Genomic DNA, 14290 nt, shown 5'->3' on the forward strand with positions numbered 1-14290 from the left:
ATAAACCCAAACAATCTCAAACAACCCTCAATGCTGGCATGCATACCTGGATGCGACTGTTGGAAAGACTACTCACATTGTTCTACATGTTCCCTCCTGAATTCAGACTTCTGTTATGCTCTCCATGCTCATGCTGTTCTAGAATGTGGTCCTCCATTCACAAGACTACAGAATGTTCTCCCATGTTCAGTTCTAGAATGCTCTCCCCATTTTACAGCGTTCTACAATGTTCTCCCCAGAAAGATTTCTCCTGTTCCTAATGTTCTAGAATGCTCTCCAATTCAAAACTGTCCTGAATGATCTCTGTATTCATACTGTTCTAGAATGATCTGCCTCATTCTACACTGTTCTAGAACGGTCCCCCTCATTTCACACTATTCTAGAATGTTCTCCCATGTTCACACCCTTCTAGGATGATTTCTCCTGTTCCTAATGTTCTAGAACGCCCCCCCCCCCTATTTAAACCACTCTTGAATTTTCTCTCCATGCACACAGGATGTTCTAGAACGTTCTCTTCTTCACTGACAGTTCTATAAATGTTCTCCTCCACACTGGGTGATTTTGGCTAGTCAGTAAAGTCAGGATGCTGGTGTTTCTGGAGAATGTTGGGTCAGTGTGCAATGGCCTTAAGATTTCAAACGCATGAGCAGCTCCGTCTTTGTCCATGCCATCGTACTGGTCAGGATACACCAGACCAAAGCGGACCCTAGATCTTTACCGTCTGATACATACAGAAGTCTGTGTGTGTGTGTGTGTGTGTTCTGAGGGGTTTGGGGAGGGGGGGCATGGGTGGTCTGAGGCACCTCTTGGACTTTAGGCTTAGAGAAACAAGTGGGGCTAAAAATGTAAGCCTACATTTTACCACTATTTCAGTTTCAATACATGGTATAATCACTTTCCACAGACAAAAAGTAAAAAAAAAAAAAATCAAATAAAGAGAAAACAATAAAAGAAAAAAGTGAGAGAGAAAGTGTTCAGTATACACTAAAACTCAGCCAGAAGAACACCACCACCACCCCGTGTCGTTCAAGGAAAGGAGAAAGGAGATTGCAGAAACGGTGCCGGTCCAGGGGACCAGGCCTCATCAGGCTCCACATCAACCCTGAGCAACCCAGTTACATTCATTTCTCTTAAATATAAAAAAATTGACATTTATTTCATTCACTGATATAACTCTCAAAACAGTTCACACACACACGTTGTAAAATTGATTCAGGTTACCAGCTCATCTGAACAACAGGACTGTATATGCAAAGACTTTTAAGTGTAGCTTCTCACCTGTGAAAACAAGAAAATACTAATATGAGGTTCCCACGTGGGCTACGTTCGTTAGCATTTCCGTCGTAAGTGTATTCAGTGACAATGATTTAGCTTAATAGTGACCTCTGACCACAAGACGTTCTCCTCGGACTCCAGTTTTGTACCAGCTTAATTTACACACAAGCATTCTTTAAGGTCATTTGACATGATGACAAGAAACAAAAAATAAAACACAATATTTACATTTTACCAAATAATAATAAAAAAAAAGCATAAGGTCAAGTTTCTTCATTATTGTATGCCATTGTGAAATAAAAAAAAAAAACAAAAACAAAAAACCCCAAAACAAAATAAAAATAATAACCTAAACGTAGAACATAGTGATCGGAAACCTAAAATACAGTGTTGTCTCTATAAACTCTTTACGGTTGTACTTAGCCGCATGTGTGTAACTGTATTGATTATTGATACATGATAAAGCAAAGGGTAGAACAACAAATGAAGAAACCAGCATGAATTTCAGCTCGATCTTTGCTTAGCAGGACTACTTTAACTCTGAACACAGAACATTTCAGTGAAGGTTCTGGGAATGAAAGCAGCTGTGGCACACTTCCCTTACAAGAAATGTTCAGGTCTGCCTGTGTGAAAGCTTTAGAAACTGAGACCAGTTATTAGATACTCAACATAATTAGACAGAGCGATGTGGTCACAAAAAAAAATACTAGTCATTTTGAAGTATTTCCATTGGCCCATTCATCGTGAAATCTGGCCACAATGTAAAGAAGATTATATTAAGAATTTAGAAAATGGAGATGCAAGTTTTTTGTGTGACCGCGGCGATAAGCATCTTTGAACTGAATCCGTCTGGGTGCTTACAGGGAGCTTCTCATGCTCCTCTCCAATGAAGGGGAGCTGTGTTCGTTATCCAGCCAGAAGAACCAGCACTTTGCCCTGTATTCAGGTTAAACCGGTGCTTGGAGGGGTACGCACTAAGAAAATGCCTGGATGCTGGCGCGTCACAGAGGAAAATTAAAAAGGTACAACGTGTGTCTGCTTCCCCCAAACTTGTGGTGTTGTGGGAGTTAGGAGTTTAGTGCATTTATGGTACTTAGCCACACTTGGTGCCAAGTGTCGATTAACCCTGGTGATTGTGTTGTGTTTCTCACAAACAAAGTGCTAATAAGGGAATCACATTGAAAAGGCCTGTCTCTGTTGTTTTGTTTTTTTTCGTTGTTGCCTGAATTAAGATGTTGGCGGCGGTCACGGTGTACCAAGTCAGCTGCTGGCCGTCCACAATACGCAATTCATCACTGAAAGAAGCGACTTCCTGTGCAACACTGAAGCGAACGGGCCCAGCTGACTAAAGCTGCTCTGTCTACCAATGAATCTCTTGCTGTTGCTGCGTTGCCTGAATCATGTGGAAATCTCATTAACTCTAGAATATTCGGACCCTCTGACGTTATATACATCGCGAGCTCTTCCCGTGTTAACAATATAACGTGAGGAGAAGATAGCGGAGTCGAGGAACCGTGATGTTAGGGGAGGCTGAGACTGCTCTGAAGGATGCGAAGGAGCGCATTTTTGAAGGGAGCAGTCGAACCCCTCAGCAGACAGTGGCGAAACGTTACGACAAAAAAAGATTCAAGAAAGCAGGGTTAGTCTATCCAAAACAGAAACAAAATAAAAGAATTCCAATGAAAAACATACAAAAGGCTCAGTGAGGTTTGCGAAAACGGAAGAACAGTATTGAACAAGCGCTGAGAAAGTCGCTCAATTTCAAGTAATCATTCAAATCCAGATAAATAAATAGACTCATGGAAACAATACTTAAAAATGATTGCATCGTTTGCATTTAATCTGTGTAAGAACGGTCACTCAGGTGAGCTTGTAGACACGTTGGCTGGGCCTCATCTCTATCTAGCTTAATATATTATAGGCAAAATGCTAAAAAGATGGCTCTTCTGTAAAGTATGCGGTACAAATGAAAAAATATCCTTACAAATCTGTCTGTGTGTACTGCTACCGCTGAACAAGGCAGAATAGAAAACAGAACCCCCACTGCACCCGATAGGTCCCGCAGTCGGGCTTCACAGTGCACTGTCCAATCGACGGTCTGTCAAGACACGTCAAAGAAAGGAGAAACCGCGAGACGAACGAGAAGACTGGTGAGAAACCTAGAGGTGGCAGCAGTTCAGGTGATTTTTACATCTCTTGACCTTTCCCCTAACAGACGCTGGGCATAGTGTTCACCCCCCGCCCCCTGACTCCCCCACTCAGCTTCTCTTTGCCATCAAGGCGCCCTTTCTAATGGAGGTGGTAGTGAGGTGGATGTCAGTGGAGTGACCCAGTATTTCCTTACACATCTAGGAGTAGAAGGCGCTTTAAAATGAGATACAATGGTGGAACAAGAGGTGACGGGACGTTCGGGGCATTTCGTTGAGGCAAATCGCTTCAGTACCGATATGCAATCAAAAGAGTGTGAGAGAGAGAAAGACAAACAGCGCAGAAGTTCTACAGAAACTGGAGACAGATGGGTGCAGGAAAGGGCAGATGTGTGATTTCACTCACCATGTTCAAGGTCTCTTTCACAGTACTGTGCTTGCCTCAGAGGAGCATGTACAGATGTCATATTCCAGCTCTGTGCAATCAAGGGTGCTTACAAAGAGAGGAGCTTGGGTTTCAAATGGCATGGTTATAGCTCAGCTGTTCCCTGTTCATGAACGCAAGACAAAATCAAAACTGGCAAGCTAGAACCGCTCATATCCCGTTTCTGGAGATCTTCCAAAACAGTGGCCCTCCTGATTATCTCAAATAGGAGCTTAAAACAAGTGCAACTTTAAGCAGGACCTCTTGATAACTGCACGATGGAGGAATGCAAAAGCAAACATCTACAGACAGCACTTTAAAAGTTTACCAGGGGATGAAAGCTGGTTGGCAACCGAGATGCGAGCTTCATCGTGACCTTGTTTGCACTTGTGGACTTCTCTAAAGCACAGAACACCTGCCGTGTACTCGTCTGAGGACAACCAGCCTCTACGCAGCTCTGCACTAAACCACTGAAATATTGTCCGATTCTCAGAGAGCACAGGACGCGTCTCTACCAAAAGTTCAGTTCGGGGGTCATAAGGCCACAATGGTGCAGGGGTGCTTGAGTTTGCAAGGCAGGACTCCTCTGTTGAGCTGGTAGAACTCCACCAGTTGGATCAGGTCTGTGAATTTGGTGGTGCCGTCATCAAGGCTGAAGAACATCTGACCGTCCTCTTCGCACTGGGATCATGACAGAACAAAAAAAGGGCAAAATCAATCTCTGTCTTTCTGAAGACACTGAAGAGGGTTTCTATGGTTATTTTTTAGGAATACGGTTCATGTAGTAAAAGCTTACCGGTAAAATCTGAAAGTGTTTGATTTTCTGGTGGTGGCACAGCGTGAGAACAAAAGCCTTAGGGTTGCTCTGGCTATCCCTCAAGAGGAACAATCTGACAAGATAAAAAACAAATAAAAAACACATTATAAGCAAAGACACGCTTGATAAGCTTCGAAAACAAATCCAGCTTCGACCCAGTTTACACCTGGTCACTTCATGGGACTAGTATTCGGACTGTCTCTTAAGATTTTAGCCACATGCATTTACCCTTGGTAGTCAAATGCATCTCCCGTTACTCTGACCGAGATCTGATTGCTGTGTGGGACAGAATATGCACATTTGCTCACGGTGTCTCGGTTGTACTGGGAAGGGTTCTGGTTGGCGAATGCATCTTGGAGAGAAGACTGCGTATAACCCATGGCTCAGATCGGATTTGTATCAGCTTTAAATTAATCTTCGGTGCGTTTCCACTTGCATGTTTATGTGGCTTGACCTTATCTAGATATACTCCTGATACTCAAGACAGATGAAGTGACCAGGTGTAAATGATGCGTGTCTGTTTTTGGTGTATTTGCAGCAAATGATTAGTATTTTTCATTTGAAATACACATCGAAAGCCTGCATACCCATCCACTTGACCCTGCTGGTGGATCATCCTATGCGATTCGTCCCGTGTGATCCGCCCGTGAAACCAAAGCTGAGTTTTGTGTATTACTGCGTAAATGAAAAAGATATTGAAGGAAATACTTTTAAGGAAAGCACTTATGCACAAAATGAGTTTTATTCAGATGTGTATTAAGTCCAGCACAGGGATTTGAATAAAGAACATTACAAAACTTAAGGTTCTCTGGGGTTGAAGGTTAACCGATTTATTCATTTTTAAATAGGAAAGCAGCACAAAGTCTAAGTTCAACCAAGTTTGAAGTTTCAAATGACAAGTACCTCCACTTAATGATGAGGGGTGTAGTGGACTGGGGCTTCCCAGAGTGTTCATGCGTTGACTTCTCTTCTGTAACAAAAAGGAGGGGATTCAAAAGGAACCTGTGAGGTTTTTTTTGTTTGCAGTCCTTTGATTGAGCAGAAGCAATGAAACAATTCTAAAAGATAGGATGTCCTAAGATTTCAGAGAAGGCAGAGTAAGACTGGTCACTGGTCAAGCACAGGAAATTTAATGCTCACCCTCCAGGCATGGCCCTCTTCTAATGCGGCACTCTGGGCTTCCACAGGATTGTCGATGACCCTGCCTATCCTCCCTGAGAAATCCATGGCAACCAGAGAGTTCTCCGACACACTCCTCTAGAAAAGAGAGGACACTGGAATGAATGACTATGTGAGATCATTAGCGCTATGCATCATCTGTTTCTATTTATTCTGTGTATACACACAGACACAGACACACACAGACACACACACATAAAAACAAAGCTAACCTCAAGGAAGGCCACAATCACCATCCAGCACCTAGTTCACCTAATTAGAAGAGCTGCTGGTAGAACTGAACACAGTCATACAGTGTCTGAAGTTCAGAGAGAATCCGCAACCAAACCTGTCCAAATCTTCCAACCTGTGATTCTTCTACCCAACGCATCAAGAACTGCTGAAAACACCACAACATGACAACGAGCATACTGAGGTTGATTTGTATTTATTCTAAATATATATAAAAACTCCTAATGCTACAACCAAACACTTTCTAGGACCAAACAAACAAAGGATCAGGAGTTCCTATTTTTGGAAACAGTGAATTACTGTTCTTGAGAAGTGAGAAGAATGAGCTACTCTACCACTCTCACCCTGCCTGCTTACCGCAGGACATTCCTCCGAGCCAGATCATAACACCATGAGACCAGGGTTATTAGAAAGTCAACAAAAACTTGGCTGAAGGAGCAACAGCCCTTAATGACCGTTTGCCACGACCAATGCCATTTGAAAACAACCCAAGCAACCCATAAATCTGGCCCATGTGCTCAGGTGCCACAAGGACAGTCATTTCTTACAGACGTTCTTCATGTTTCAAGCATGCAAAATAACCACAGTTATAAAACAGAACTTAGCACTACATACGACTACATACAGATAATGAAGTGAATGAACGAAGTGAAGCTGCCTGCCAGGAAACACATCATCATAGTCAAGGCCCATCTTTAACCACATCATATCAACAACCCCTCAAGGAATGTCACAATAACATGACATGCCATAACAACCAGAATCTGTGGATCTGAATATCAGTGGCTTTTAAACAGAACCTACTTAACATGACAGCATAACCAGCTTAATAAAGAAACATGGTCATATACAAACAACAACAGTCAGTGGTGCTGCATGAAATACTTATACACTCTTTGTGCACATGAATGTCATGGCAGTATAATTTCAATCATTTCTTTGAACTGTTCTTTTTCTGAAGCAGAATAAGTATAAACACACATTTTTAATAAAAAAAACAAGAGCTTTGGGGGTTCTGAAATCAACACAGGGTCAAACACATACATATAGCACACCTAATACTCGGTTAACTGTCTCTTAGCAAGTTGCACCTTGACCAAACTCTTTTGGTAGCAAGTTCTAGTAGACTAAATGTTTTGGTTTCGGGCACGTACCTGACTTTTAAGCATGGTTGAGGTCAAGACTTGGGGAAAGCTATTGCAGAGGCTTTATGTTACCTTGCATTATTAATTTTATCACCATTTTAAATGTGTGTTTAGGGTCAATGTCCTGTAGGAACGGCCAGTTGTGTCCAAGTTTCAACCACTTAGCTGATGGTTTGAGGTTATGCTGAAGAATTCTGTTTAGATCATCCTTCTTCATTACTATTCAGTCCATTTTGTGGAGTTCAGTTCCACTGAGAGCAAAACACCTTGGAGCATGATGCTACCACCACCATGCTTACCAGTCCAACAGTGACCCTGATTTGCCTCACCCTGACCATCCAAACTTTGCGCTTTTCTATTAAAAATGTATGTTGTGCACAAATTATGCCCATGACCACAACTGTAATTCCAGCTTAAACACAGACAATTTAAGCTCAACCAACAAGTAACAGAAACTTCAACAAAATATTAAATGTGAAGCCTATCTGCAAATATTACTGGAGGAATGAACCCATTTACTGAGCGTTCTAACTGGCTTCCTCAAACAACCACCACCAACAGGCTGTACAGTGCAGGTGCAGCTGATGATGTAGTTTAACTACTGGCTTGTAATGTACTGCTAGGGACAGTGTACTCTAACATTACCTGGTTAGATAACGTTCAGTGCAGAGTGCGGTGACTACAAATTAGCGACCAAACTGGAAACTTGAGGCCTCTCTGGACACTGGTGGCTTGGCATGCTGCACTCCATTCCATACTTCGAATGGATCTGATCAGTTTTCCCACACTAATTACATCTTATTTTGAGAGATACATTTAGCCTATTGGTGGCAATTTGGTCTGTTTTTTTTGGTGACATTATACAGATGACTACAAAAATAATTAAATAGCCTAAGACCATCAATTAAATTAAGCAATGTAATGTAACAAATGTGAAAAAGTTCAACTCGCCCACTCAATTACGGTATGGAACGCAGTTACCGAGCACTTCTCCTCGCAAGACTACTAGCTTCCAGCAGAACATCACTTTCAGTGGGTTATGTGGGAAAACATGCTGGCTCTGCAGGCCTGCCTGTTCAAAATCAGGCCCACACACAGGCACATCTGCAGCTGAAGTAAATCGACCACTGGATCCACAAAGGGAGGAAAGAAAGAAAAAAGAAGACCAAGAACAACGGGGAAGCTCACCACCGGTGTTGAGAAGTGCGAGAGCAAAGCTTTTCTCGGTTGCGGGATTTTGTAGTTCTGATAAAGAAGAATTCCATACTGTAGAGACAAGCACAAAAAAAGACAACCAACTCAGTTAACGTCAACAATACTGAAACACTTCTCTAAAGACCTGAGAAATAAAGTATCCAAAAAATCTGATGAGGGAAGGGAAGGTAGAAAAGGTAGCAAAGTGTTTACACACCTTGAACAATCTGAATGCAGTCATCCAGCACGTTCTGCTCTGCTCGTCTTCTGCACACAACATCCTCAGCTCCTTCGGCTCACTCCGCACCTTGTTGGGCTGAAGACAAAAAAACGAAGGGCTGTGTTAGGTTGCACGCTAACCAAACAGCCTGAGGCTCTGACCATGCAAAGTGACCCAGTGCTGACAAGGACACCATCTCTTTGCACTTTGCATACCTGGACATTTTGCAACCTGTGCCTTAGAGGAATCAGACAGTGAGTGTGAGTGTGTGTGGCATGCATAGACAAGAAAAGAGAAAGAGAGCTTGCTATATATATATATATATATATATATATATATATATATATATATATATATATATATATATATATATATATATATATATATAGAGAGAGAGAGAGAGAGACACACACACACACACACACAGGGTGTAATTCATGTGTGCCGGTCAAGATACCATGTCTCAACTGGCGTTAAGGCGACTGGATCTGATTCTTAATGCTTTATTATCAGAAATTGGGTCAGAGAGGCTGGACCTCCAAAAGGCTTGCTCCAGCTGGACACCAGCTTCAACACACGACACTAGTTAAACGTTCAGAGCCAGCAAGCACAGTGGAGCTGATACGTGAGTATCTTAGACTTGTAGAAAATGTAGATATCTGGCCCGAGTTAAATACTCAGCACTCCCGAAATACCTCAAGAGCAAGAAAAACAGAGCAAGGACGGCCTCTGCCAAGATTCTTTGGGCTGCAATGTCGTATTTATGGTCAGAAACGGCTCTTACCCAAATGACAGCTGGTAGCTGTGGAGCAAGTGTGGTCTTTACCTTTATACAAAACTCGTAGTCCGTTGGTGCACTGTGAAGCTTCCTGCCTGCTATTACGGTGAAGATATTGCTGTCTTCGAGGTCTGCGAGTAACTGCAAATGCCTTGGTTCCTGTGGGAGTTCAGTAGAACTTGCTCATATCATTACATAACAAAGTGGGGAACACAAGAATGAATACTAGCCTAATATATAGATGCAAGAAGTGAGGGAGGGAGAAAGAGAGAGCTCCTTTCTCACATGCACTTTTACCTGGGTATTTTATTAGCAATTAAACTGGAAGGAGCTACGTGCAAACACAACCCAGAGCTGAAATCCCCAGGAAAAGCTGGCATGACGGTTTACCAGGGAAATTACTGGGAGGGCTCATATGTGAGCAGAAGCTCAAAGATTACCAGGAAAAACAATGAGGTCCACAGTGGGTCACAGTGTTTCCACAGTGTTTCCGTGACTATTTAGCTTCATAAATAGCAAAGCCTAGAAATAACCAGTACGAGTAACTCGGGACAGCTTTTGAGAGTGAAAGGTAGAGACACAGAGAGTCATTATGGGCCTTAGAGACCTGGGTACCTCCAGTTCATAGGAAGACTGTATCTGCAGCTATAGACCTCAGACTTACCTTTGATGTTCCTTTTGTCGAGAAGTACAATCCTGAGCGTCTCAAAAACACATACAGCTTCTTCCAAGACTTCCTGCCCGTGTCCTTCACATACAAGTACCCCTGGACTTCTGGACAACTGCTGGAGTTTAAAAAATTCTGGAGGGCAGAAGACAAGACAAGGCCGCAGTAAGTCGGAGAGCCCAGAACAAACCGTGGATTCCAACTGCAACCCAAATGTGGAGCAAGATGAGAAGCAGCGCTGTACCTGCAACAACTGAGAAGGGGGAATGGTCCTGTTGCTTTCCTGACACCAGGCCACCATTTGCTCTGGGAAGAAGCTCTGTTAAAAAAAGGGCAGAAGATCTTTAAATCTACATTGGAAATATGTGTAATTCACGACGTGCAGTCGCTTGTAACTATCACTGGCTTATATGAGCAAACGTTGTCGGCTCCATCTCGTTCTGCTGTCTGTTGCTTAGTGACGAGACTCAGAATGCATTTTGGTCCACATTCAGCTGATGTAGTGAGCCATGATGTTTACCTTGAATTATCAACATTTTTTAAATGTACGTTCCGGTCACTGGCACCATTACGGTCACAGTCTCAAAACTCACGAAAAAAAGCAAATCTAGACTATTTTTATTCAATTCAAATAAAATCAAACATCAGACAGACTTACAGGAATAAAGAAGGGAGGTACAGCATGGCGTAAGTACACTTCAATGAGCTGCTTTAACCTCTTAAACCTCAAGGATAAGGACTCTTTTTAAACCTTCTACCGTCCACTGTAAAGGAGAACTGCAATGTGAGTGGGCAGGGCTGAACTGTGGTGGGCTTTTTCAATAAAAACGAGTGATGTTCAATTTCTCGTGAGCCCACGTCCAGTTCTGCACATGTGCACGCCTTGCGTAGTTGTTTCAGAACTATTAAATTATTCAATAATTTAGGCCAGCGCCTCCAGTGTCCAATTCTTATGCTGTAGATGTATGGTACGGTATCTGGACAGTGTTCAGTTACGCTGCTGAATCAATCTAATAACACAATTTGACCATAAGGCACTATTGTTCCATCAGACAGCCACATACCAAAGGCGCTTTTAAAGATATGCACCACCATTAGGTCAATGGACCATGAAAAGACAGGAAGACTGTGAAGGACAGAGAGGGAGAGAGACGGTGTGATGTAGCCTAGAGAGACTGTGGTGTAGACTGGAGAGAGACTGTGTGAGGTAGACTAGAGAGAGACTGTGTGAGGTAGACTAGAGAGAGAGGGAGAGAGACTGTGATGTAGACTAGAGAGACACTGTGGTGTAGACTAGAGAGAGAGAGAGACAGTGATGTAGACTAGAGAGAAAGGAGAGACACTGTGATGTAGACTAGAGAGAGAGACTGAGTGATGTAGACTAGAGAGAAAGGAGAGAGACTGATGTAGACTAGAGAGAGACTGTGTGGTGTAGACTAGAGAGAGAGGGAGAGAGGCTGATGTAGACTAGAGAGAGAGACTGAGTGATGTAGACTAGAGAGAAAGGAGACTGTGATGTAGACTAGAGAGAGAGGGAGAGAGGCTGATGTAGACTAGAGAGAGAGGAGAGAGACTGTGATGTAGACTAGAGAGACTGTGTGGTGTAGATTAGAGAGAGACTGTGTGGTGTAGACTAGAGAGAGGGAGAGAGACTGTGATGTAGACTAGAGAGAGAGGAGAGAGACTGTGATGTAGACTAGAGAGAGACTGTGATGTAGACTAGAGAGAGAGGAGAGAGACTGTGATGTAGACTAGAGAGAGAGGAGAGAGACTGATGTAGACTAGAGAGAGGAGAGAGACGGAGTGATGTAGACTAGTGAGAGAGGAGAGAGACTGTGATGTAGACTAGAGAGAGACTGTGTGGTGTAGATTAAAGGGACTGTGTGGTATAGACTAGAGAGAGGAGAGAGACTGTGTGATGTAGATTAGAGAGAGAGGAGAGAGAGACTGTGATGTAGACTAGAGAGAGACTGTGTGGTGTAGACTAGAGGGACTGTGTGGTATAGACTAGAGAGAGGAGAGAAACTGTGTGATGTAGATTAGAGAGAGAGGAGAGAGAGACTGTGTGGTGTAGACTAGAGGGACTGTGTGGTATAGACTAAAGAGAGGAGAGAGACTGTGTGATGTAGATTAGAGAGAGAGACTGTGTGATGTAGACTAGAGGGACTGTGTGGTATAGACTAAAGAGAGGAGAGAGACTGTGATGTAGATTAGAGAGAGAGACTGTGTGATGTAGACTAGAGGGACTGTGTGGTATAGACTAGAGAGAGGAGAGAGACTGTGATGTAGACTAGAGAGAGACTGTGTGGTGTAGACTAGAGGGACTGTGTGGTGTAGACTAGAGAGAGGAGAGAGACTGTGATGTAGACTAGAGAGAGACTGTGATGTAGACTAGAGAGAGAGGAGAGAGACTGTGATGTAGACTAGAGAGAGAGGAGAGAGACTGATGTAGACTAGAGAGAGGAGAGAGACGGAGTGATGTAGACTAGTGAGAGAGGAGAGAGACTGTGATGTAGACTAGAGAGAGACTGTGTGGTGTAGATTAAAGGGACTGTGTGGTATAGACTAGAGAGAGGAGAGAGACTGTGTGATGTAGATTAGAGAGAGAGGAGAGAGAGACTGTGATGTAGACTAGAGAGAGACTGTGTGGTGTAGACTAGAGGGACTGTGTGGTATAGACTAGAGAGAGGAGAGAAACTGTGTGATGTAGATTAGAGAGAGAGGAGAGAGAGACTGTGTGGTGTAGACTAGAGGGACTGTGTGGTATAGACTAAAGAGAGGAGAGAGACTGTGTGATGTAGATTAGAGAGAGAGACTGTGTGATGTAGACTAGAGGGACTGTGTGGTATAGACTAAAGAGAGGAGAGAGACTGTGTGATGTAGATTAGAGAGAGAGACTGTGTGATGTAGACTAGAGGGACTGTGTGGTATAGACTAGAGAGAGGAGAGAGACTGTGATGTAGACTAGAGAGAGACTGTGTGGTGTAGACTAGAGGGACTGTGTGGTGTAGACTAGAGAGAGGAGAGAGACTGTGTGATGTAGAGGGGACAAGTGCTCGGAAGAAGTAATAGTTGGTGGAGGGTGAGGGGTACTCCTCCTGCTAGTTTGACTCTGGTGCTGCTGGTGGTGGTGGTGGTGGCTGCAGGGGGTGATGGATGCATTGTGTCTCAGAAGGGGAAAAAGATGAAAACCAGAGAAGTAACAACAACAACAAAAAAAAACCTCCTGCCCTCCAGAAGCTGTCGTCAGCCACTGTTTTGAAAGGAGCAAACATTTGAATAAACTCCTTCAACCGCAGGCCTGCCCTGTACTGCCTGTTTTAGCTTCAAATGATAATCCCTCTACATGGCGCTGCCAACTAATTTGGGTTCAACGTCACAGCCAGTCTCTCGTATAACCGAGTGCGTACTGGAGAGCGTTATAATTATGAGGTCTCACGCTATTTGATTAAATAGAGCACTGTGGATTGCACGCAAGGGCCAATATTGCGGCTTCACCTACATAGCAATTAGGTATAAAAAGTGGTCATTAATAGCAGGGTTATTTAATGACATGGAAGAACACTTTGGTCATTTGGTCGTATTGTATTTGCAAGTTCGGTGGAAGTTACAACTCCGTCTTGAGCAGAGAAAATTCTGACAAAAGGCCAAAGTGAGCTCTCCTCTCAGAGGAACTGCATGTGGAAGAACGAAGGGTTTTGGGGAGGGTTGGGGGGGGGGGCAGGCTCACTGAAGTGGAAGCCCGTCACTTGATATCAACGTCTCCCGATAAAGAATGAAAGCAATTTCTCTACTTTTGTGCACAGTGCAACGCAACACACACACACACACACCTAAAACCATGTTTTATAAAATATCTGTAATAAACAGTAACTGTACTGGAAAGTTCCAGTTAATGTACGAGAATCCACTTACCAAAGGATTTCTAAAGAATTCATATTTGGCATAGTTCTTCCTGAAGAGAAATCGGCTCTCGCTGCTCATAGAGGCCTGCACTTGCACCACAAGTTCATGGTCTTCTAAGCATCTCTCTGCGGGCAGAAAGAACGGGAAACACAGAAACTCAGACAAGGCCAAACTGTTCATTCTCTGCAAAGCCACACATTGCCTTAATTACATCATTTGCCCATCCATGGAAATTACACCCTCAAGCGAGTACAAACGCACACTCGCGAAACAAAGCCTTGAATGTGCTTATATCTGCGCTGGGAAT

General features: G+C 43.3%; 1 protein-coding gene across 6 annotated transcripts in view; it reads right to left on the reverse strand.

Annotated features, from left to right (window-relative positions):
• The window catches only part of grb10b (growth factor receptor-bound protein 10b), a 94377-nt gene continuing 80087 nt past the window's right edge, over positions 1–14290 (reverse strand). For all 6 annotated transcript variants that reach the window (XM_072680175.1, XM_072680176.1, XM_072680173.1 and 3 more), the window contains 11 exons: positions 13993–14108; positions 10322–10396; positions 10075–10212; positions 9459–9569; positions 8630–8728; positions 8407–8484; positions 5804–5920; positions 5567–5633; positions 5251–5338; positions 4643–4736; positions 1–4527 (listed from right to left, as the gene is read on the reverse strand). In XM_072680175.1, the coding sequence (XP_072536276.1) occupies positions 4381–4527; positions 4643–4736; positions 5251–5338; positions 5567–5633; positions 5804–5920; positions 8407–8484; positions 8630–8728; positions 9459–9569; positions 10075–10212; positions 10322–10396; positions 13993–14108 (1130 nt within the window). In that variant the 3' untranslated portion in view covers positions 1–4380. The remainder of the gene's footprint in view (positions 4528–4642; positions 4737–5250; positions 5339–5566; positions 5634–5803; positions 5921–8406; positions 8485–8629; positions 8729–9458; positions 9570–10074; positions 10213–10321; positions 10397–13992; positions 14109–14290) is intronic.

Source organism: Salminus brasiliensis, chromosome 5, assembly GCF_030463535.1.
Source record: "Salminus brasiliensis chromosome 5, fSalBra1.hap2, whole genome shotgun sequence".
NCBI classification, from domain to species: domain Eukaryota; kingdom Metazoa; phylum Chordata; class Actinopteri; order Characiformes; family Bryconidae; genus Salminus; species Salminus brasiliensis.